The 25,390-nt window shown below is 40.9% G+C and overlaps 1 protein-coding gene across 9 annotated transcripts in view; it reads right to left on the reverse strand.

Annotated features, from left to right (window-relative positions):
• Positions 1–10,113: 10,113 nt before the first annotated feature.
• The window catches only part of LOC143208940 (nucleolysin TIAR), a 603,751-nt gene continuing 588,474 nt past the window's right edge, over positions 10,114–25,390 (reverse strand). For 7 of the 9 annotated variants that reach the window (XM_076423942.1, XM_076423950.1, XM_076423949.1 and 4 more), the window contains 5 exons: positions 23,463–23,643; positions 17,782–17,911; positions 15,773–16,014; positions 14,908–15,088; positions 10,114–11,311 (listed from right to left, as the gene is read on the reverse strand). In XM_076423942.1, the coding sequence (XP_076280057.1) occupies positions 11,270–11,311; positions 14,908–15,088; positions 15,773–16,014; positions 17,782–17,911; positions 23,463–23,643 (776 nt within the window). In that variant the 3' untranslated portion in view covers positions 10,114–11,269. Of the gene's footprint in view, positions 12,188–14,907; positions 15,089–15,772; positions 16,015–17,781; positions 17,912–23,462; positions 23,644–25,390 lie in introns of all 9 variants that reach the window. The other 2 variants (XM_076423943.1, XM_076423945.1) reach the window with 2 other exon arrangements.

Consider the following 25,390-nt stretch of genomic DNA (forward strand, 5'->3'; position numbering starts at 1 on the left):
CGGTCCCTTCCCTCGATCTCCGTGTCGGTAGCCGTTCTCCCAGACGGTGTGCGGTGTGTACATCATCGTCGTTTCATATGTTATTTTGTTTTGTATTTTTATCTTTTAATATTTCTTAATGTCCTTTATACACGTGTTTTTTTTTGTCTCGAGGTCTCGCCTGTTTCGTTTTCTTTTCAATGGATCGTCTTTTTCCCGCGGCTTTTTTCGGCTCGTGTCTCTTCGTTTCGCACACTAGCTTCTTAATTTTTTTTTTCTCGTTTCTCGAACCCCGAAAATGTTTCACATACATACACGATGAAAGTTAAAAAAGGCACCTTACTCCTTAGCGTACGGTCGTGAGTGATATGCCGCATACCGCGCCGGGGGGTTGGTTTTTTTTGGGAGGTTTTTAGGTGAGGGTGAGAGGGACGACCCATAATGCGTGTGAACTGTATAATGGGTCCCGTTGCAACACGCGCGCCCGAATCGCGCGGAAAAACTTCGCGACAACGGGGAGCAGGCAGGCAGGGGGTGGGCGTGTGTAGGGGCCTAAACGCGCGCGTCTCCTGCGATATCGTAATCGTCATAAGTACACGGGGAGAGTATGGCCTCTCTCCCGCGTTGTCACAGTTTCTGTCCGTGTTTCTGGCGACGCAACGTTAATCTCGTCTCGTTCACTCACACTCTCGCGGGGAGGAAACACGCGCACACAAACACGCTTCCACATGCATCTACAACCCTTTCTTCTCCCTATCCCTTGACTTGTTTCCTCCGGTTCATCCACCGACAGACTTTTACTTTTTTACCTCAACTATTGCTCGCGGTTATCTAGTATTCGCATCTCTCTCTCTTTCTCTCTCGCACACTCTCTCGCTCTCTCTCTCTCTCTCTCTTCGAAGGGGCTCAGGGGGTCCGGCAGGCTAGCCACAACACTTCTCCTCGTCTCGTTACGAGTTACGGTTTCCAATGATTTTTTTTTCAAGTCACTTAACAGCTAAAGTATTTAACACAGTACATCCGCGGAGCCCGCGCGTTTCTTTCTTAAACAGGTTTTGCACGCGCTGCCCCGACTTTTTTTTTTCTCTCTCTCTCTCTCTCTCTCTCGCTCGCTCGCTCGCTCGCTCTCTTTCTCGCGTTCTTCTCCGTTTGTTTTGTTTCTACGCTTATACTCGATATATTCGCTAGTTTTTTTTCTCGACTAATGTTATTCCCCTTACACACTTACATTCTGGTATGTATATATAATATACATAGTTGGTTTGTTTTTTTTTCTTTTTACTTTGTATTATATATACGCCTGTGTATATATACATATACGTTAATAGATGTATGTATGTATACACATACAGATGCACGTGTTGGTTTTTTTCCACTTTTTTGTAGTTTCGTTTCCATTGTTAATATATATGATCATATACATATGTTATACTTTAAGGTATGCTCGCTTACGGCTCCTACGGTTTTTATTTTGCTTTCTTTCACTTGTGTGCAACTTGTCTTAAACACATCCTTGTTTATTTTTGTTTTTTTTTTATTATTATTTATTTAGTTATTTAACGCTAAACTGTTTTTCTTTTACTCACGGTGCTCTGTGATCGGTATCCGAAAAGTAGCGTAGCTGCTGCCTTCCTACTCCGATTTTCATTCCTGTGATCGGTCGAAACAATCGAAGCATTGACGGACTTTCAGTGTCTCGTTTTGCTACCTCGTACCTGAACAAAAGCTCTATCGATGAGTTCCCATCGCGAGTGACTTCTAAACAGTATCTCTGCGATTCGCGGATAATTTACAAAATTGCAGGAATTTGAAAGCAGAATTCGAGCACGGTAGAGTCTCCCGTTATTTGAGCAATTATACTAACAGTTTGGTTAAAACGGTCTATTTCGAAATTGTCATCAGTAGACTGTCGATCCTTGCGCAATTTCATTCCCGGAGATTATTTTACAAAAGTTCAAATAAAGGAGAAACTATACAGAAGATTTGTTATTGTAAAAATGAAATAAGATCACTGTTAATATACACGTTTTTTTTGTATTTTAACATTTTGTACACGCCATAAGTGCCCGAGGATCTACAGTCTCGTGTGTTGCAGTCAAAGTCGTGTTAAATTTTAGCAAATATGCCACTGCGATGATTACAAGAGGTTAACACAGTTAACGAAATAAATTTGAAAATCATCTGAAGAGCATTTACTAGCAGTTGCTTTAATTATCGGATATGGGAGGCTCTACTATGCAAACTGAAGTTGAGTTCACAGTGCTCGCTGGAATTCTAAGCCGAACGCAACATATGAAACTGCCTCAGCGATTTTCCTCCCGTTCTTAAAATCTGATTAGATTGACACAACCAGCCGTTAGAATTCTCGTTAAAATATTAATCGCTAACAATAAACACCTTACATTTTGTACAAGGACAAATAAAAGCTCGAACCGCCTCGCGCGTAAGCATCGATGATCGCGTTAAAATATATTAGTTAGTCCTTGTATGCATAATTTTGACACGATTTTCTACATGATCCTCGTCTAAATTTCTTCTTTTTTATTTTACATATGGCACGATTCTATGTATGTACAAATTTTCATTGTTCGCCTATTTACTTGTTGAATGCTGTAATGCTATCCTCCCGAGTATTTAGATTAACATTTTATAAACAAATGTAAATAGTATCACTTTATAGGACGGTAAGATAGGTATGCGTCGTCTACATATCTGCACATGGTTGAAGGAACTCTCAATATGAAATAATATAATCTACCTAGTGCTTCGTCTGTGTGACGATCACGAAACAAATCATTTCCGAAATGTACGTCTCGTATCGACGAAATCATATACACCGTAATGTGAACAAAAGGAATTTTCCTAGCTCGCTAGCTATATGTATACTCTTCTAATTTGACCTTTCTCAAAAGGAAAGCGTTTAACGTACCTTTCATATTGCGATTTACGCCATCGGCGTACACACGGTGTTCCGTCTGTTTCGAAATATCTCCGATATTTTTGTGACACGAAAAATATCATTTTTGTGTTCGGCTGTGAAATGATTAACGCGCGCATCGAAAGCAATATTAAACACCTGTGATAATAGGTGTGTTAGTTTGTCAGACTTACGACTCTTTAATTCCTCTTTTTACGAAGGTTCTTAAAAAATGGCGTCTCCCGCGATCCGTTGCACTGATCGGGACACGCCAAAAGCAGTCGACAATCTAAAGAAAAAATCATTTGTTTCCTCTATTCGAACGTGTACTTAAATCGAAATACAATTGTAAATACATTTTTATAGTAAACTCTCTTATTAAGAAAACTATATACTCCCGCCGCCCATTATCAAACTCCGTTGTTTCCTTTAAAATTATTTGAACATCACATTATCACAACTTACTTCAGAAGATATCGACGACATTGAAAGCTTAAGAAAGACGAGCACAAGAGATAACGTTCTCGATTATCGCACTTGCCTACCGTCATTAAAAGTCAGTAGAGTTCCCCACATCCGAATACCCTAATTCACTATCCAAATGTTATCCGAACAGAATGATTGCCAGGATGGTTCTACTCAAATTTTTACCATGACGATCTACCTCTTATGTCAATAACCATGTGGCTACTAATTTTTACCATTTAAAACTTTTTTTCAGAAATCGCTTTGGAATCGATTATTTTTTTTGCGGCCAAAACTTTTAGGCACTAGGATCTTCAATCTTATTGACCACCGTGAGAACTGTGGCTGTTGACATAATACTCCATACGAGACCTACTTGCGCAAGAAAGATGTGCATGTACAATTTAAACAAACAGTCAGTCTTCGTGATTTCCTGCGTGATTTTGAAACTACTGAAATTTACCGTTAGAACAGCGACTACTCTATTATACTAACACGATCGTGGTCATATTCGGATGCGGGAGAGCTCCACTGCAGTTCCTATTTTCCCCCGATATTTTTCCGTATCATAACCAATAGAGGAGATACCTAGCTAAGATGGTGAAAGTATGCGAGACCTCCTTGTACTAAAAATCTCCTATCCGTTATCCGTTCTTACAGATCCTAATGAGGGGTCGTTCGTTCCGCTAAATCGCGCAATGATATGTTTATATCACGTTGTATACTCGTAAGCGGCGTTTACAATGTAATCGATCGGAAAACAAAGAGAGAATATGAAAGTGACAAGAAAACTAGCTTTCCTTATTCTGGTTCCTTCATCACCGATGCCACCGAAGTCCCTCTACTTATCAATCGTTCGAGATCGCACGAAAGCATATCGGAACTTAATTACTTTAGTCAGTCCTCGGTGAAAGAAGCACGCACACGTTTTTCCTAAATGTATGTTTCATCAATGATTGTCGGTTTATCGTATTTGGTAAATCTTCGCGAGGGAAATCCTTCTGTGTAGAAAATCATCAATCTATAGAGTGATTCGGTGGTTCGACGGAGTAGGACGCAGGATCATCAGGACGCCAAACAAGGTGGCTAATGGGACATAAGATGCCATCACAGACTAGGTGTAAGCGGGCTGTTTACTTTGGGAGCAAAATTTTCGGGCGAGTGATGTCAGAACCAATGGAAAACTGTCTATCCCTTCCTTTGAGTACAAAGTGCTATTAGTGGGTGTGGCTTCGTGGCTTTTCGCTTCGATTGGGCCAGAATAGTGCCCCCTGGGGCAATTTAGTGGCAATCTTTACGGATGTCTGAAGTAGATCAACCATTTAATGTGTTTTTTGTCAGACGATCGTTAAAATTACTATTTTTCTGTTAGATCTGCATATTGCTGTGGTTAGTATTGATTTCAAGTTTCAAAATTCTTTGTTTAAGACGTAACCGTCCACTATCTATTTTGCAATGTCGACACTTCAGACAGTGTGACGTAAAATCCCTTGCTGTGATTGATCTATCACAGCTCGTCCCCTCAGGACGACGTAAATGACGTTAGAGAATGAGACTTGCTCCGAGTGGGCGTGTTCCGGTTGCCCTCGACTTCGTCGGAGCAAGGGCCTTGCCCCACGGAGCATCAGATCCAATTTCTTCGTACACCTCGTCTGTGAAGGTATCGCGAAAGAAGTCGACGTAACAGCGTCGAAGGTGTTGGCAAGAAGGGTAGCAAAGGGGGCGTAAAGAATAAGGGAACTGGGTCGTCATAATTCGTGAATGTGTTTATTCGATAACGGCGAATACGGGTGGCGTGCCAGCTTGTTCAAGCTGAAACGACCGACGCGACGATCGTGATCGTCTAAACGACGAAAATCGCGGCGTGCATGGTCGCGGGATGGCCTTGAGATTTTCGCGACTTTTTTTGGGGGGGGGCACGGATGAAGGATAGAGGCAGCAGCCACAATTCGTTCCCTCTATATTTATGCTCTCGAACGTGTTTCTTTTTTTTTTTAGGTGTGTGTGCGCGGGTGTATAGGTGTGTTTCAATGCTTTCATATGCCATGGGTGTCGCTGTGCTGCATGTAACCTGCGGATATAGTTTTATTGCGCTATGTAATGTGTTCTCCGTGAACGTTTCTTTCCTCGCCGCATTTGCTAACCTAGTGATGGTCAAGCTAGACTAGATCCAACTACGTCTACGGCTGTTGTTAAGTATCTCGTCGCTAAGTTTTTTGTACGCGTACACTGTTCGCGTAACGGTGTGCTGCTTGCTCTGTAACTCGTGTTTATTTACATACGTGTACCTGTCTCTCCCTGTGTGTATGTGTATACGTGTACGCGTGTCCTCGGTGTGGTATTGTGCAGGCGTGTGCACGTAACGTTGTGTGAACGTTGTGTGAGTGTACATTGTTCTTTATGTTCCTTCGGGCGTGATTACGCGCACGACTTAGGTACCATAAATGGATTTTACCATTTTCTGTTAGATGTATCACACGTTCCTTCTTTCTCTCATATACAGACTCGCACGCTCTTTCTCTCTTTCGCTCTCTTTCTCTCGCGCACGCTTTCTCCCGTTCCTCTCACGTGCCCATTCGCTCGGCATCATTCTTCCTCATTTTAACTAAGCTTTTTACACGGTTCCTCGCGACTCCGCTTTTTCCGCTTCGTCATCGTTACTTTCCAAAAGCCCGTATTATCTCCTACTCGTCAGGTTACATTAATTACCTATTTATCACTTTACACTACATTTTTGGTTTTCCCTTTAATGCAGCGCCCGTTCCATTTGGCTAGCTCCATTCGGTTCTCTTGCTCGTTCTTTTTTTTTTTATTACCTAGACAACGGTACTTGAGGCTATGGTAAAGTTCCTATACACGTCCCGATCCTCGGGACGCTTCATTTTTTCGCACGCATACAAATACAAGCATACACGCACTCTTTCTCTCACTCCCTTTCTCTGTCACTCTGTTTCTTTTAAATACTTTTTACAGGACGTGGATCTCCACCGGTTCTTTAAAAGAGTGGGAGATCGCTCCGTTTTTGCGCCGTTTTGAAAGTGGAACCGAGTCGAGAGGCAGATTCCTCGGGAAACGGGGACTGATTATACGAGCAAAAGAAGCGCGGGCCGAGTCCACGGGCCGTGTGTTACTTTGATTTATGTTTTGTGTATCGCGCCATTTAATCGATTCCCCTTTGGCGCGAACGTTTTAAATTTCACGCTATACGACAAGAACGTCCCGCGCGCTCGGAGTCTCGCTTCTCATTTACAAATGGTCCTTTTCCCGCCCCTCTCGCTCGTTCTACATTTCAGAAAAATAACCTATATTTTTATTCCTTTTTGTTTCGCCTAACTAATAATGTACACGATATTTTGTTTCACTTATGTTTTCATATTGTTCCTTACAAGCTATATTTTATCTCGCGTATTACAGGGCTTTCCATCTTTTTTCATTTTTGTTTCTTTACTTCGCTTACGATGATTTAAAATAACAGCTTCCGTCGCTGTCGCACGTTGGTATATATATATTTATATATATATATATATATGTATCTGGTATTTACGTGTATGTATATGTTTTATTTATAATTCTTTCGTCTCTTCCTCGCGACTTGTAGCGTGTCCTGTTTTTAGGCTGCGCGCGTTGGTTAACGTTTGTGCCGAGAAACGGAAAACGACAGCACCGTTCCAAGTTGCCGAAGGTACACTTGGCAACGAAACGGTTCATCGTGTTATCGGTGTTCATTTTTTCCTCGTGACTTCATCTTCGTTCTCTTTTCTTTGTTTTTATCCTTCGTCGGTTCGGTTTGTTTCAGCGGTATATTAATTGAATTTTGCGGTAATTCGTTGTATTCTTACGCTACTTTTGACAACTTACAAAAACAATTGACGGAAATACGGTGAAATATACGTTGGTGTTGATCTTGGGCCACAATTCTTATGTTTTTTAGGTACACAGGGGCGTGGAAAGTCGCTTGACTCTTGTACGATTCTCTCGTGTGTTCGTGTTTCTCTTCGATCTATCGCCGGGAAAATGAATACACGAACTCAAGGAAGTACGCTAACTAAGTGACGAAAATGATCCGCGCGCGTCCTCAATCGTACGGACAGCTATATTCGCTCGAGAAAAAATCAAACGGGAACGCTTGAAATAAAAGCATCAAAGGTTCGCGTCTTTTCGAACACGGTGAACGAACAAGTCAGGACAGTCGCGATCGATCGATCTCGATCCACGGTTCAACTCGAGACTGTTTCCTTTATCGATTAGCTTCACCGGGAGGGGGAAGACACTAAGGGGATCATCGAATCACGCGTGGTCTCCGAATGTTGTTGTATACTTAACCATTATGTTTCAGACACGGAAACGTTTTACCCGTTTCTTTTCATCTTCAAATAGGACAACATTAGTTTACGAAGAATTAATGGCACGAAACGTTTGTGGTCCGCAAGATGGACTGAAGGCACACCATTTATATATCCACGTCAACGTATTACGCGTCGCATCGTTCGGAAAATTAGTAAGATTTACTGGTAATACCTAAACGCTACATTACCTCTCTCTCTCTCTTTCTCTCACTTCTTTTTTTCTCTTTTTTTCTCTACTATTATTCTTTTTTTTCGTTTGATTTCGTTATTCCTCCGTATCCGATGCAGTCCCATTCTCATGTCGACGCTAACGTGCGCGCACACGTCGCTGTACATCGGTCTTTGATCATCACGCTTTTGATTTGAAACTCTTGAGCGCTTTTGATTCGTTTAAAGCACGGTGTCCGTCGACTATCTTTTGATTAGTAACAAAGTTGTCTATCGCTTTCATCTCTCCCTGGTTTCTCTCCCGTCCCTCTTCCCCGTCTCGCTCTCAACTCCCTCCTCGACCTGTCTAACCGTTACCATTTAACCCGTTCCTTCCTATCGTTCGTCACGCGTTCCTTTCGGACTCCTATCTAAATTCTACCGCTCGTGGATCTCGTTTCTTTTCTTTCAACCGTCGACGCTACGGAGTCGAGACAGTCTCGTTATTGAAAGACAGTGTACAAACACCAAACACACAGCGCGATCGGTGAACAACGACCGCCAGAGCTCGAACAGAGAAACGTGGAAAACAGAATCGTGCTCGAAACCGAGGTAAACGTAAGCGGCGCGGCGGAATGGGGGAACACAGATCGCCGGAAGTCTAGACTCCAGACTCTAGACGTAGACGATACCGGGTGGCCAACGTCGTCGTTGTTCTACCCGTTCGTTATCACCGAATATCGTGATCATTTTTGCGAGTATCCTCTAGCTTCTTTATGTTTGTCGGGCTACTACAATAATGAATGCCACAGCATTCGCGACGGTGTCAATTCAAAGACTCGATATCGGAGGACAGGATACATATCCGCGAGGAAGGAACTCGATGCATCTAGTCTAACTTTCGTGCTGTTTTGTGCAATGTGTCTATCTATGAATTGTATAACTTCTTTCTCGTCTCTCGCTTGTTATTATAATTCTCGTTTTATCATTTGCGCGCACTCATTCTCTCACTCTCTCGCTCTCGCTCTCTCTCTCTCTCTCTCTCGCTCACTCACACGCTCTTTCATTCGCTTTCTTCTCGCCCTCGCAAGGGCCACGCACGCTTATATGCTCGTTTTTTTACTTACACTTGGTTTTTCGACTTATAGTTTCTTTGTTTTTCATCAATAGATCCGGCCAAGTCGAAATTCGGGACATCGGACAGACCGTTAATGGATTCTCCCCCTCTCTTTCTATCTTCTCTCTCTCTCTCTCTCTCTCTCTCTCTCTCTCTCTCTCTCTCTCATCAGATCGACCGTCGCGTCGTCATGTCCCATCTCCTCTCGATCTATACACTGTTCGTTGTTGCGAATTCGTAGCTCGTAAGCTGATCAGCCTGCGAGCGAGTTACAGCAGAGAGACACGGGGGGTAAACGGCTTGTTCTTCATCCTAAGCTTAATGATTTATTGCTTAAGCGTCTTAAAGTAGAGATTCTCTCTTTGGTTCTATGGTATGCATGGTATATAAAAATCTAGAGTATAAGTTAAAAACCACGGTAGACCCGATACGTTTCACTGGAGTCGACCGATTACTGGACACTCTGTCTGATCGGCTTCTTTCTCGTCCTCTGTATCCCTTCCTCTCTCTCTCTTTCTCTCTCATTCTCTCGCTCTCTTTCTCCCTTTCTCTTTTGTCTCAATCGCGCGATCAATGCGCCAAGCACCAGTCGACAGCCCTCGGTGCACGCGGCTGATCTTTTATAAAAATATCCAACTGTCTAAGCGCCGCGTTAGAAGGATTACAAGTCGAACAATAAAAACGGCTCGTCGTCTCTCTCTGCAAGGACTTCGGTGTATGATTTGTCTTTTGGCCTCGAGTTCGATAATAAATATAACAACCGAAGGGAGAGGAAGTCCTCGCAGCGGCGGAGAACGGATTAAGACACATGGATCCTATCTCAGTCCCGTGGTTCACGATAGTCGAGTGGGTTGTACGAAAGTGCATATTTATTTTCAACAGTTCGCGTAATTCACCTAGGAACGTGGAAATTCTTCTCAACACACACACACACTCTCTCTCTCTCGCTCTCGCTCTCTCTCTCTTATTATTTTTCGGAGGTCTGCCTTTCCCGCCTTCTGCCGCCGAATTTCGAATCGCCCTTGATTAACGCTTTTTTTTCTTTTTTATTAAATAACATACCTACCTAACTAGCTAATTCTTGAATTTTGTATTTTTTTTTTTCGTTTTGTTAATAACACGCTTTTGTTTTTCTCTCCCGCTCTCTCTCTTTCTCTCTCTCTCTCTCTCTCTCTCTCTCTCATTTTATTTAATCGTTTCGTTCTCTATTTATACAACTCGATCGACCGCCTCGATGTCGAGCCTTTCGTGCAATTCTCGCCTTCTCTCTCTCTTTCTTCTTTCTCCTTTTATACGCTATTCTCCGTGTCGCGCGGCGTCGACTTATTAATCGTTTTATTATTTTTTTTTGTTCGCTGTTAAAGCCCAAACTACAAAAATAATGAATCCGGGTTACGGGGGCGGAGGAGGGGGTCGGTATCTAGCGGCGTTCCGTTCCGTTCTCGATCATCTTCGAAGACGTATGCACGTTGCGTATAATATGCGTGTGTGTATCTGTCCATGGAAGTTCAACGTCGATTGAAGCCCCGGCGTTAAATTGTGAATCACGGGAGCTTGTTGGAATTCAGCCCGTGTTCGCGGACATTTCGTTGGCGACACGCGGATTATATCTTGGCGCTTTGCGTTTTAGAGACGGTCTTTCTGATGATCACACATGGTGGTCCACGTACCCCGGAATTCGTGTTTCATTACTGAAGCTTTTTGCCACTAACCGTGACGGCAACACTATTTATTAAATTCAAGCCGAGAGAGACACTACGTTATCCTACAGACTGGACGAGAGGATATCTCCGATTTGTTTCGACCGGTACCAGTTTTATATCCTTCCTTCGTTTCTCCTCCATATCCCCTTTCCTCGTGAAGGTTGCCGGTTACACTGGACGTGAAAATTTACGGGATTTGGTTCGGGGGTGTCTGGGGGGATCGTGGAAGTATTCTCTTTCTCTTCTTCCCATTGACTCGCTTAACAAACACGTTTAATCGACAAGACTTCCGACCGTTCTCCAATTCGCTGTCTTTTTTCCCTCGCCTCGTTCGCTAGAGTGGTCGTTAACTATTTCGTTCGCTGATCACTGCGTTCTCGTATGTTTCGTCAAGCCGGTTGCGGCACGATTTCGCTTGCCTTCGCAGTCGCGGTGGCGTCGATGGTGATGAAAATTTTGTAGTTGTTGTTGTAGTTGTTGTTGTTCTTGTTGGTAGTTGTAGTTGTAGTGGTGGTGGTGGTGGTGATAATGGTGGTGGTAGTAACTGTTGTTGCTGTAGAAGTTGTTCCTGTTGGTGGGGTGTACTTGTTTACCATCACACTAGAAGGCTAGGCGTCAGCCAGTCCTCATCCGCTAGCTGGACCGCAACCAAGAACACACTTTACCATTTGAACACACAAACGCTGGTTAAGTCTTGGTCCGAATTTTAAGAAAATAATAGAAATTCTCTCTCTCTCTCTCTCTCTCTTTCTCCCTTTCTCACTCTTCCATTCTTTCTCTGTTTCTTTCTCTCGTCTCTTTCTCTCGTCTGACACACTATTTCTTTCTCTCTCTATCACACACACTTCTCCTCTCTCGCTCCGTTTCTTATGATAAAGCCATCTCGTCTCACTCTCTCCCTTTCACGCCAGCTCTTTCGCTCCTCGCTCCATTTCTTCACACTCTATACACGAGGACTAATCGATCTGAATCTACCTTTACCGTGACTCAACCTCAATTGTTCTCGGAAGTTTGTGAAAAGTGTGGACGATCAATGAGACAATATAACCCGCGAGCTGCGCTCTGTCCGGTCTCTGACAAAAGATAACAACAACAAAAAAAAAAAAAAGAAAAAGAAAGAAAGAAAGAAAGAAAAGAAAAGAAACGCACGTAGGAAGATAACGAGGTGCGGTTTGGAAGATTCTCTCTGATCGTGCGCTGTCCCCGATCAGTCGATCGTTTCCGTGAGGCAACGTTTCGGGGCAATCGAGAACCGAAATGTCAGCAACGGGAGGACTGAGACAACGACAGTTTTCCGTTCGTTCGTTCTTCCCCCATTCGTTTCCTGCGTTTTCTCTTCTTGCGTTCCGCCCGAAACGACGGTACCCATTTTAGAAACACGTTCTCCAACGACTACTCGCTGCTTCAATTCGAGGTTGAGCCAGGTCGTAGATGCAGTTTTCTTGATGTAAAGAGATATTCGAAAGTAAGGATAAGCCAGGCCGTGCGATGATAGGTGTAGCGATCACTGTGCCTGCGAACCGAAATATGTAAATAAAAGTAGTTCTTCGAATGACCTCGAGTATCTCACCTGGCTCATGATCATCTTCTTAAACGATACTTTCACCATTTCTCAACGTAGCGAATCTTTTCTTGATCGGCGACTATCGTGTTCTCGGAGTGCCTATCTACATATCATAGAGTATCCTGAAACGATCTCTTTCTCTCGAATCGAACTACAGCTTTACTCTCCTACGCGCTTGTAATATTGTTAAATAACGACTGGCTCTTCGAATATAATGTTTCGCATGAATCGATGAGAGTCCAGCGAGATACTCGAGTTCAGACAATCAAGTGCAAATAAGCGTGTATGTTAGGCATGCTCGCATCACCGTCGAATATCCGTGCACAATGCACTACGTGCAGACGAGTATGAAGGTGGATGTGACGTTCCCATGCTAAAGATCGCATTTCGTATGGTTTGTTCAGTGTTTCGAATTATTCTGCAAGATAAATATGATTTACGTGTAAACATGAATTATGAGATTGTGTATCTTCAGATCAGATTGCATCTGCATCTCTGTATTCATAAGATTTGTTCAAATAATGCAGCAGTCGCACTCATAAGGATTAAGTTGAATCATCCTGCTACAAATCATGTTTATTTGGACATCTTAACTCCTTAAACACGGCTGCATCAAATTAAAGTCCAGGATTTATGATAGTAACAAATTTAATTTTAAGAACCGATGTGTCTTTCTGATTAATTGCCAACAGCTGGGAGAATAGAGATGAAAGGAGAATCTCTGTTTTTTTTTTTAAAGTACTCGTTTTTATAAGTCTTTTTGGTGATTTGTGAAAAAAAATGTCAGGCTCGTGTCAGCGAATGAAATGTATCGGGTAAAATGCCATAAGTCACTTGATTTTCCGTTCTCACATTTTTATGTAAAAATTCTTTTGACGTATATTTCTGTTCTCCCAAAAACAAACTTTACATTTCAAATCTACAATAAGTAGAATTTGTTCGTGTCGTGATTTATGTTATTTTTCCGTACGGTCGTGTGTGTAAAAGTAATGACAATAATTGTGAAAGCAAGCCAACGATAACTCTTTGCAAAAAGAAATGGTTGCAATGAATTTTTATTTTAGTCTTCGAAAAGAATGACTGTTTTCAAAATAGTTGCTGTACTGCAAAATGATATACGAGCATGGGATCAATTATACTGATCAATCTGAATTTGTATCGCGTTACAAAATAATCATAGTCGACAATAAAGCAGTAATGAGAGTTAGCTGCAATTGCACTAAAAACTCTGTGTGACACAGTCGAGATATAATGCTAATAAAAGGCCTCGTGAATTAGTGAAAGAGTTTGAATTGTGTCTGGGGGAATTGCACAGAGATCACTTTTATTTTACCTACGCACACAATTCTATCTGATTTATTTGTTCAATTCACCGACTGAAGTTAATGTCCCCATTAGCCTTCGCAGTTCTTTTATTCGACAATTATTTGTGTCAAATAAATAAATGCTGAAATAAAGCTGAAATATTACGGTGAAAAAGTCTCATCTATCGATGAATTTCACTATTTAATTAGGCTTGAAATTCGTCGATAAATGGTATTAAACATTTCATTAAAATCAACGACTTCAACGAAAATAACAGAAAGATGTTCCGTTTAGTTGCATCGTTCATGTTTATGTAAAGTTGTGTTGAAAATGAAACAACCGTTAAATGCACTCAACGAAGCAATAATACTCACAGCATTCGAGAACAATCAAGCAAATGGTAAATAAATGAAACAACTAAATGCCAATAGAAGTGTTCGACTTTAAAGAAAAAGTGCAATGGAGGTTGCTCGATGAAACTGCATACCCTATCGATTCGAGCCGATCGCGTGGATATCAGTGAAATTTATGCGTGCAATAGCAGCAGGGATGCGACATTCATTACGTAATGCAGGGTACGCTGTATTTCAAGGTATCGGGAACAACATTCTTATTAGAAAGCCACTCATGACACAAATTTCTGCAGTCAACATCATTCAATCACCTCAACTAATTTCGATATCTCATACAGAAGCCAATACTGGAACTCGTAAAATTATCACCACAATTTGATTCAATCATTTTTAGGTACACAATTGTGCATGAACCATCGTAGTGTAGTTAAAAATTAATTAGTACACTTGCAGTACTAAAGTTCAGATCAATTGAACGATCAAGTTTATATCTAATATGTTAGAAAATACTGTGACACTTTTTAATGCGTTTTACAAACTTGTGTCAGACAATAAAATAAGCATAACAAATGTGTCAAATTTAACATTTTTATTCTGGCACAATTGAAAACACCTGAAGAGGTTGCTACAGTAAGGAGATAATTCCACTTTCAACTAGTTGGAGTAAACCAATAATTTAAAAAAATTAGAACTGTTGTTCTAGTATTGAGGATTAAAAGTAGAAAATATATTTCATTGCGATAATAATAATTTATCGATAACAGTAAAATCCGATTATTAAAAATCAAATGGGTAATAAAAAGAATGCGTGGAAGCGTCTCCTTATTGCTACGACCCTCATCAACTTTTGGTTCGAGAGTATTGATTTTCGGTGGGCGTCCAATGAGTGAATCAAACAGAGAACGATGCATAGACACGAAAAGCGAGGTTACACTTACATCAATTAGAAAATATGGTAGATAACGAAATATGCACGCGTATAGAAAACAGACAGAGAAAAATAATGGTTACCTGGAACTGTTGCATCGGGTAGGCCATCATTTGTGCCGGTGGTGGTGGTGGTGGGGGTGCGGCTTGCACCCCTGGGGGTGCCGTGACCGTCGTGGCGTGGTGTGGCGGTAACTGTGGTCCCCCAGGCAATCCCTGGCCCCAACCTGCTGCCGTGCCAGCAGCGTGGACACCCATTCCCATTCTGTATTTACAGGTTGCACATGTAATTTCCCCAGCAAACAAATGTACACGGCAGAAGAAAAGAGAATTTTTTAGCAGCCGTTTCGTCCGCACTAAATTGTTATGTATTTATAAGTAAAATTAATCACACAATTACACGAATCATATATTCTTTTACATATGTCGAATGTTACCATGATTTCGGTCTTTCTGCTAATCGAAAACGTGAAAACTGTGAGATTATCTTAATCGATAAAAATTCTGTCTAGAATTTGATACATTTAACACAATGCAACATAAATTTTCTATGGCTGTGTAATTTTTGTGATAAGACAAGTATTACAGGCATTTATCGCTACGTGTCGTTACATTTTATTGCATAAAAACGTTGCTGGACAAGGTTTACTATCAAAATGACAGTTTTACAACGTTCTAGATTTACGTCATGATAGGTGCGTGATCTCTTACGAACGTGAGTTATGCTACTACATAAATGAACGTAATGCGTTCCGTCTGACGGCAACGAATTTGTCGCGAATGGATTAATGTTACGTCGCATTTCAGAATCGGAAATTCGAGGGAATAAAAGTTCCAACAACTATAATTAGTTACAGCGTTGCCTCCTATTCCCATACGCAAAAATCAATTCTTCACGTCTACCGAGTAATTCTTGCATATCATCTTCCATCGTTAATCTATAGCTCACCCCATATATTGCGCCTGTTGATAGCCGGCGAACTGTCCATAAGTGTATCCCTGCATTCCCTGCAGGAAACCACCGGCTTGCATCTGCGTCGCTGTCGTGGGGTAAGATTGGGGCGGATACCAGTATCCAAGCTGTCCAGTACCACCGACGCCACCGACGCCTCCGACACCCGCGACGCCCGCCGCCGCTGCGGCTGCAGCAGCTGCCGCCGCGTAGTATGGGTACGTCGCCGACGATAACGCCTGGGAGAACACCGGGATCAATGAAATAGAAAAGAGTAAGGGTAATGCGCGGATTTTATACTTAACGATGTCAGTAGGGTTAGGAAGGGCCGCTTAAAAATCATAATCCCGCGTATATCTCGCTGAATTGTGGGAACACGAACGACCCGACACCGGCGATAGCTTTAACGCCGTGAACATTTCTCCTGTTTTCATTGCCCGAGCATTTTTTTCTATTGATACGTAAAAAGAGACAATTGTTCCCCCGACTCGCCAAAGATGGCGGAAAAGAATTCCTCCAACGACGCTGCTAACAGGGATAATGTTAGACCAATTTTTGATAAGAGATGTTAAGCAAACGCGTGTCGCGGGAAATTGCGGACACTTATGCGTTGCAACATTCGTCTCACGGGCCATCGAGTTTCGCATCCCGATGAAACGGCACCTATGGCATCGAGCTCAATAGATTCGTAGAATCGATCAGCGTGCGTCGATTGTCCGCCGCAGCGGTTGCCAGCCAATTTAGCAAGGTTAAGAAGGAGATCGAACACGGAGACAGTCTAACACGGCGAGCGGAATCGAGGCCGGGACCATGATGAGGTACGCAGTGTTGCGATATCCTCGGTGCTCGTGGGAGAGCCGCGTTATGGGAATAGGGATCAATTAGAGCGATGTCACGGGCCGAGTAACAGTGGATGGATGGACAGAAGTACTGCCGAGGGGGAGCGAAAGGGTGGAGAGAGAACGTACTTCGGCTACCATTCCCAGATCGGACGTACTTACTCATCCTACCGGCGCTAATTGCTAAGAGACCTAATAGACACACTCGAGAGCAAGACTTGTGAATAGACCGGAATCTTGCCCGACTCCCGGCTTCCCTTTCTTCCCTTTTTCTTTCTCTTTCTTTCCTCTTTTGACCGTTTTTGCTCTCGTCCACTTGTCTCCGGCTCCCTCTCTCTCTCTCTCTCTTTCTCGCTCTCTGCGTTCGCTGAAGGCGTATACCGAACCGGACGGAATTAGAAATCGAATACTGTAATTATTTCCTGCGCCGATGCCTGCGAGAGTTTACCATTTCGCGATTTATCCCCGGTAATGATCTCTAAACGAGGTATGATGGTCTTTCAACGGGTACGGCATTTCGTCCCGAGGAAAACCGATGTCGCGACGAGAGCTCCATGCTGTTTAATTGACGACGCGGCGCGATTCGACGCTCCTAGCAACGGCATTTTTGTCGTTGCCGTCAATACAAGATAGTTTTTGGATCTAAAGGAGTACGGTACGGAAATGTGCGACTGGAATTGCTGTCTCTTGATTTAATTTCAACTCGAACATCCGTCGATAAGGTAGATCGAACTTGTAACACGATGTATTCACCAGGTCATCTCAATTTCTAATTCGAACCCAACTTAGTTTTAGTTCGAAATCGACTTACGCTAATTGTCGGGATCTTCTGTGGTCTCTCCGAAGGTAGAACGCGGTTCTAATTTTTCGACCGACTCATTATGTACTTTACCTTATTTTAATAGTAATTGCAAGGAGTTTATTTAAAATTTGAATGTGTGCATAGCTTTTTCAAATAGAATATTCTTATATTTTCTTGAGAAACAAATATATTTACCAATTCTTCAAGAAAAATGAGTATGAAAGTCTATTTTCTTAGAAATGTTTGTGCTCCGGACTGAAACGGAATTTATCGGAAAGTATACTTTGAATTTCATACAGCGTTCTATCCTGTAAGACCCGTAGGATCCGCTTTCCCTGAATGGTTAATAAATGCAGAATGTTTACCTGTCCAGTTTGTTGAGCATTGTTCGGGTCCCCACTCTCTTTACCCCAACTGCATTTCACCGTTTGACCGTTGATGTCGGTGTTATGCACTGCCACAATAGCGTGTGTCGCCGATTCTTTGGTAGAAAACCTGCAATCCAAGCATTCGCGAACCTTTAATTAACTCTTTTATTATTTTAATAGGCATTACAATAAAAATACAATATTATACACGTAACTGCGCGTACATGTACGGACATAGTAAATTGTTATAAAACATTTTATAAAATAATTTCCTCTTAAAGGTGACTGCATTCGGATAATTACAATTGCATTTATTCGAACCTATTTTCATTAAAAATATAGGTAGTTATTCCCATTAAAATTCACACGAAATTAATTGAGTCGACCCAACACATTAATATCGGTGCTATTGAATGTTTTATAGAATATTTAAAAGTCGGATTCTCGTGCGACAAAACACACACACGGTGATGAGAATTATAAAAACTTATTAACTGCAGAACGTTTACGCAAGATTTCGTTGTTATTGAATAGTTTATAGAATATTTGAACGAGAGAAATACGGTTAAAAATACACGTACTCTACATATTTCATTTAAATGTCGAATGCTCAAGCGACAAAAAGTCGATCAGAATTATAAAAAACTTATCAACCGTGGAACGTTCGCGGAAGATTTCGTTGTGACTGTTAAAAATTACAGATAAAAGTTTCGTGCCGAACGAGTTCGATTTATGGCCGAGCGAGTTCGTAAACGGCCGAAGAAAAATATGTAGCGCGATCTCGGAATTTTTCCGCCAGTTACACGGGACCTTATTATCGTAGTTTTAACGAAATGGTCAGTGCTCTCAGCGAGTCCTGCAGTTAAATTTATGTGAGTTTACCGCGCGCATGAATAAGCACGATAATTGTGAATCCCGGCGAATCTAGATTACCGCGGATCTGGAGATTCCATGTTAAATCGTAGTTTCGCGCATATATCGCGCTACTTTGAATTTCATACAGTTTCGAGGGTGTTCACTGTATCGAGCATGTAAGCGAACTCCTGATATTATCATTTTGTCGATAACGACCAAGTTAACTGGTCGTCCTCTTTCCTTCGCACCCACCTTCGCTCCGCTTTGTTTATCGTGCTCTCTGTCGCACGTTAATTACTTTAACAATAACAATAACAGCAACAAAATAGCTAAAAAATACCGGCTGGGTATAGAGAACATGTGCTAAAGATTCGATTCGGTAACTATTATACAGGGGGTGGCCGGACGGGTGGTACAACCGAGCAGGGGGTGATACTACATGTAAAAATAAGTCGGAAAAATGCGAATAACATTTTCTCGTCTGACTTTCCAAGTGGTTTACACTTGGAAAAGTTATCCAAGAAAAAAAACGTAGTACCATTTCGTTTCCAGAGACTCGATACCCCCGAGGTTCTCACAACAATCGCGGGAACACTGTATACGCAGAAAGTAGAATTGGTTGATCATGGTCAGACGCGTCGACGATTCCTATGCAATAGCACGTGTATTCGCTGCATTTTCAAACTCGACTTTCGCGAAAACGAAGCGTCAAACAAAAAAATGTGATTCCTTTTTTTAGACTTATTTTTACATGTAGTATCACCCCCTGCTCGGTTGTACCAGCCGTCCGGCCACACCCTGTATACTGGAAAGTAGAAGATAAATGAATTGACACAACTATCACCGATTAAGAACGAATCAAAACTCTTCTATAGAGTCGAGGTTGCCATAGGACTGGCTGGCAAGTGGTTAGCACGCGGTTAATTCCCCTCGGATAAGTGTCGTCGGTTGGAACGCGCTCGAGGGTCCGATAGTGCTCATAGAATGGACTCCAGCGATACCCCGAGAGTAGGTACGTCACATCCGTTCAAGGTGGACGTACATCAGCTATCACTTATCCATTTGGAGCACGTTCGTCGTCGAGAATTCGATCAATTTTCGTCGGCGGACGATCTCGCGAACGATTGTGGATTGACGAATACGACACCGAGGATGGTCGCCGAAAATCATCGAATTGATCGGAGGGGGGATTAGGTCACTTTTAACATCGAGTAGCCCGGAACTGCACAATGGGAGTTCCGTTCGCAGGTTCGTTCGTTCTCGAGTGCGACGAGGTATGGTCATCGTCAGCAACCAACCTCCTTTTCTGTCGGTCGTCGACGAGGATGGCGACGTCGACGTCGACGCCGACGACGCCGGCCGCCTCGTTCTCACACCGAGTCGAAAGCACAGCCGATAACCAGTAGCAGATAAGATTCTTTCTTTTCAACTGGGGAAGAAAGGATCTCTCACCCCTTCTCTCTGCACTCCTCACTCCGCTCCACCCATTTCGCCGTCTCTTTTTGCCAGCCATACTGGCATGGTCTATACAGTGTATACCACCCTGGTGCGAGTCCATACGTCATACCGAGATATTCGCTTCCGAGGCTTCTGACTACAGAAGAATGGAAGAAGGAGGAGCAATTAGACGGAAGATATCCGAATGACGGACATTGTCCACGGACGCCGCGCCGGGGCTGCGGCAGACACACGAAGGCGCACTCTGACGTGGGTTATACCACCGGCACACGGCCCGGAAGAAAGCAGAACGATGCTGAATAGCGTAGAATGCAAGCGAGAAACGTCGGTCAGGTCCAAGGAACCCTGGCGAAAGAGTTTTTCGTCCCCTTATTCCGCCCCTTTTCTTCCCCAGACGTTGCTCGTTTTCGACCTAGCCTGCCGCGTTTCTGTTAGTTTGCTCAAAGACGCCTCGCGGAAATCTCTCTTTAACGCTGCGTCTACCAAGTAAAATCACCGTTCTCCGATTTTTTATTTCACTTCCGTAGGAATTGGTATGGTTGATTTCTTGACCGTTAGCTTGTCCGAAAAGTTCGTTTTGTTTTTCTATATATATATTTTTTCTGAGAGAAAATAAAGAAATAAGAAATTGTTTAAGGTTTAAAAGATATTCAATTTTTATACTTTTTTCGAGAACGAATTTTCTTTTCATGAATCGGATTTGTGTTTCGCAAATTCATAAAACTGCATAGAATCCATATATCAAAGTTGCATTAGTCTTAGATTTTTAGTTGGGTTTTTTCATTGGTGTGCGAATTATTCACAAATGAAAACACTCGTTCAGTGTAAGCAGAATTAAACGATTTTTAAAATGTTTTTAAAACGTATGTTTTTATATAAAATAAGGCGTGTAATATTCTTTGTTTTATAATTTCGAAATATAAACGTTTGAATGAAAGAGACATCTGTTTTTTGCAATAACAAAGGCGTGTGCACGAAATCAATACGCATACGCGGTTGCTCATCCAAGACATCATTTTTCACATTTCGGTCATTTGAGTTATTCGACCACCGTTATTTTCCTTTACAATAGAGTTCAATGATTAGAACTCGTATTGTGAATGCTTTCTTTTGTGGCAACGTATGTATGTGCCTACGTAGCGAGGAATGGAGAAACACAAAAGATTGAGAAGATTACGAAAGGTAATATATTATATCGCATCGATGAAAATGGCGCTCGTGAGTCTGTGTCTTCTATTATGAAGATAATTGTTGTCGTAATGAGCTTCGTTACGTGAAAAATTTGTTTCGTTTCTACTTATCGGAGAATACAGAACAATAAAGAGTAATGTCTCTACTTATCTTAAATTGATAAGAACAAACACGATGAAGTTGCAATGTGTAACTGTAAATGTAATAAAAAACGAATATATCTAATTATAAATTTTAATAATAATATTCAATTATATTGAACAATTATTCTACACAAATTTGATGGTCAAAAGGGAACAGTGTCCAAGTTGTTTTTGATGTGATAGAATTTCTACGAAATTCACAAATATCGAACAAAAAATTATAGCTGATGCGTAAAATACAATATGAAAAATCTTTTTTTTTGTAGTAGTCGTTTCTGATAGGACAAGGTTTCCAAAGTCGTAGAGTCACGGTTACTTTATTCCCGATCGTACCATACCAATGCAAGAGGGTATCGATCGATTACGTAAGTGATTTTAGCCGCGTCTCAAAATTAGCTATCAATTTTGAAGGCATCGTTGCACCCTCGTCAGATGCCAAAAGTTCCGTAAGGACATTGTGATGTTGTCAGTGCTTTGAACAAATTTCACCGCACATCCTTCGTAATACTTCTCGACGTTAGACTTTTCCAATCCGAAATTTGGCAGCGGTATGCGGGAAGAATTGGGTGACTTTTGTGACCATAAATACCAATCGCGAGTACATTTCTTACCGTGCAAAGCATGCTAAAAATGCATTTTCTTCTTTCCAACTCCATGTACGTGATTATTCATTTTTTACTTTGTTCAAGTACCTATCATTTTATTTTCCATCGACACGTACTTAATACTAAACCCACCACTGCCAGTCAAATGATCGGTTTTTCGATTTTGCATCTTACAATTATTGAAATTATGAAGTTGCTTACATGGAAATTGATTCGACAAGTTTCTTTATACAAGCACACATTGTAATAAAACTTCCACAAAATCTACATGAATAGAACCTTGTCAGTTTTGTAAGCTAAAACATTTTAATTGCTTTTAGTGCTCGGTAGGTTTAGTGTTAATCTGAAGCTTTAGAATTAAATTGTAAGACGAGAGTTAACGAATGATTGCGAGTTCAATCAACATAGAAAATGATAACGGATGGAGCATCAACTAAGAATCGTTTTCAACTATTTCTAGCGATAATGCCAGAATGGATTTCGATCTTATTCTTTCTTCAAATGCACCCCCACTCGCGATCGAGCAGTTGCGCAGTATGCGCCAATTAAATCGAATAGTCTTGAAAGTTTGAGCCCGTTAGGAAAGTCCAGTGATTGTCGGTACGAAGAATTAATTTCCCGAAGCTCGTCCGTTCATACGGCGTAACTTTTTCTATTGGTCAAGTTAACTTCCGTTTTACTTGTTCACTTTCGGCGACGACGGCGATCTCACCGACGACACCGCCATACTCTTCGTGGCTCCTACGCGGGTTCACCTCCCGGGACTTCTCGTCGGAGCTGACATCCCGAAGAGATATTACACGTGACGTATATCATCGCGACATTTCAACAACACTGCGGGAACAGTCTTGGGGGACACCGAGGATCGAGAGATCGACGGGCCACGCCACTTCCGCGCGAACAAACTTTCGAAATTAATAAGTTTCCTGAAGAACCGTGCGTCTTACTTAAGTGTACATTTCACAGGTGAGCGATCCGCTGGAATAATTGCTGAACTTTTTAAGATGTTTGCCCCGGCGAAATTATTTACTTTAGAATTTACATTAGAAAAGTTTCGCTTTTACCGTCCGCCAACTGCAATATCCTACGGAACGTTCCCGTGAAGGATTTATTTAGAAAGAATGAATTTACAATTTCATAAGTCATTTAAGTTTAGAAGAATATTATTTATTCATATTCGACGCGAAACTGTACTTTTACTCGTTTTCTAATTATTCTCGGACTTCGTCACTTTTTTATTAAATGTTGTACTTCGAAGCATGATTTCTTTTTGACTGTCAAATTTCGATTCCTTTCTTACTATTCCTGTTTTTTATGTACAAAAATCTTGGACGATCATCGTACGTTAATTTTGAAGTAACGGAGGATAAGTTTTTGTACATTCTTGTTTGCACGTAGATAATTATAAATATCGATAATAGCTTACCTGATAAAAGCATAACCCTTGTCCTTAAATACACGTATCTCCTGGATGGATCCGAAAGGTGAGAAGGTCTTTTGCATCAGTTCTTCTGTTAGACCATTGGTTAGCCCACCGCAGTATACTGTGCAATTTGTTGGACTACTTTGATTGTACACCTCGTCGAAAGTCAGTGGTTTTGCATTCGCTGTAAATAGAAAATAGAACATATGAATTATATATCTGTAGTATAAAAAAGATGCCTTCGATAAAATATCTTCAGATCTACTTCTATTGAATTTATATTAGCTTATTTATTACGAATATTCTTCTATTTGATATTTCCATAATAATTCATGAATCACAATAGTTTTAGAATTCGTTATCTTTTGTATAAAATATTTAACGTTATAATATTTAAAACCTGTTTGTTTTTTCTTGAAAAAGTTAGCTTTGAGGAAAGCTTATAAAAAGACAAGCGAAATAGATACTTTTTCAATAAAATTTGCCATAATTTAAAATGATATTACTCACTAGCGCTAAGAACCAATACAAACAAGCGTGTAATGTTTTAAAAGGATCTATTCACATAATTATCTGGAGCAATATATAACTATCGAAACTTTTTATTTAAAAAGACTTATTGTCAAAAAATTCCTGCGAATTATGTTCGATCTATTTACACGCGGTAATTTCAGCAAAGTTCGGATAACTACGAAGTTCGCGAAGTGAAATTTTGCTCGAGGAAGTTTAATTGTAAAATTTCAAACAATTCATGTGTGAAACTACAAGCATAGTATGCAAGGTCTTAAAAATATTCGGGTTTAATTTTCGCTTGCCGTAGCTATTACATAATGGGATGCATAACTAATACGTTCGTGGTTCAGTGAACCAGTCAAAATCGCTGATCCACTTTATTTTAACGGAGCGAGCTCTTACTTTGATCATTAATAATCTTCACTCGGCGCACATAGCTATTTAACTTAAGTAATGCATTGACAATACGTGAACAGCTGCAGTACCTCGCCGAAGTGGTAAACCCGATTAAAATTCATCGAAAGTTTAATGCAAATTTCAGGCTGTGTGCGTCCCAAAGATTCATAATCGTAAAATCGTTCTAATTTTACTAATTCGAATTTATGTTTAATTCCAACATGTAGGATAATTATTTTTCTGTAATATTTTATTTGGTAAATTTTTCTATACTTCAGTACCTTAAAATCTCACATTATTATAAAGCTGACAGACCCTGTATTAATAATGTAGTTTATATTCAATTTATCTTTCAGTCTTCGAGTTTTATAAATACATAAATGCACTATACTAATTTGCTTTTTATAGGCGAATGATCAATTTCTTGCTCATTCATTCATTCGTGTCGAAGAAATCGTCTAGTAGTTTATTTATCGATGCTCAAGAATTTAATTTAAACGATTGTTCGTTCAATGTAAATATTGAACGATATTATAGAATATTCTTATTTACAATAACGAGCCGTGTTGGCAGATCTAATAAACAATGTGTATCTTGAATGAAACGTGACAAATAATACGTAATATTCAATTTCAACGACTATTTAAACGAGAATTTCCGCATGCATTGATTACTGTAGCGATCAAATTTAATTCACAAATTCAATACTTAGGATTTACTTCATCAAAATACTAAAACCAAGAGTACTACTAAAACCAAGTATACATGCAATTAAGTACAATCAATCTAATTTATTCTGTCGTCGAACATTATCCAACTCTGAGCATTTGAATAATAATTTGAACAATTTTCAAGAATTGGGTTAATATCAAAAACTAGATAATAAAACACAGTGGGTGGCCAAATCTTTACGAATGCATGGAAAACTAACGCATTTCCAGATTGTTTAATATTGTTATGTCTTCAGTAATAGTGAAGTATATACACGATTTAACTTTACTTTGTTAATAATTCAAGTTTCA

The sequence above is a fragment of the Lasioglossum baleicum genome, chromosome 5 (assembly GCF_051020765.1).
Source record: "Lasioglossum baleicum chromosome 5, iyLasBale1, whole genome shotgun sequence".
NCBI classification, from domain to species: domain Eukaryota; kingdom Metazoa; phylum Arthropoda; class Insecta; order Hymenoptera; family Halictidae; genus Lasioglossum; species Lasioglossum baleicum.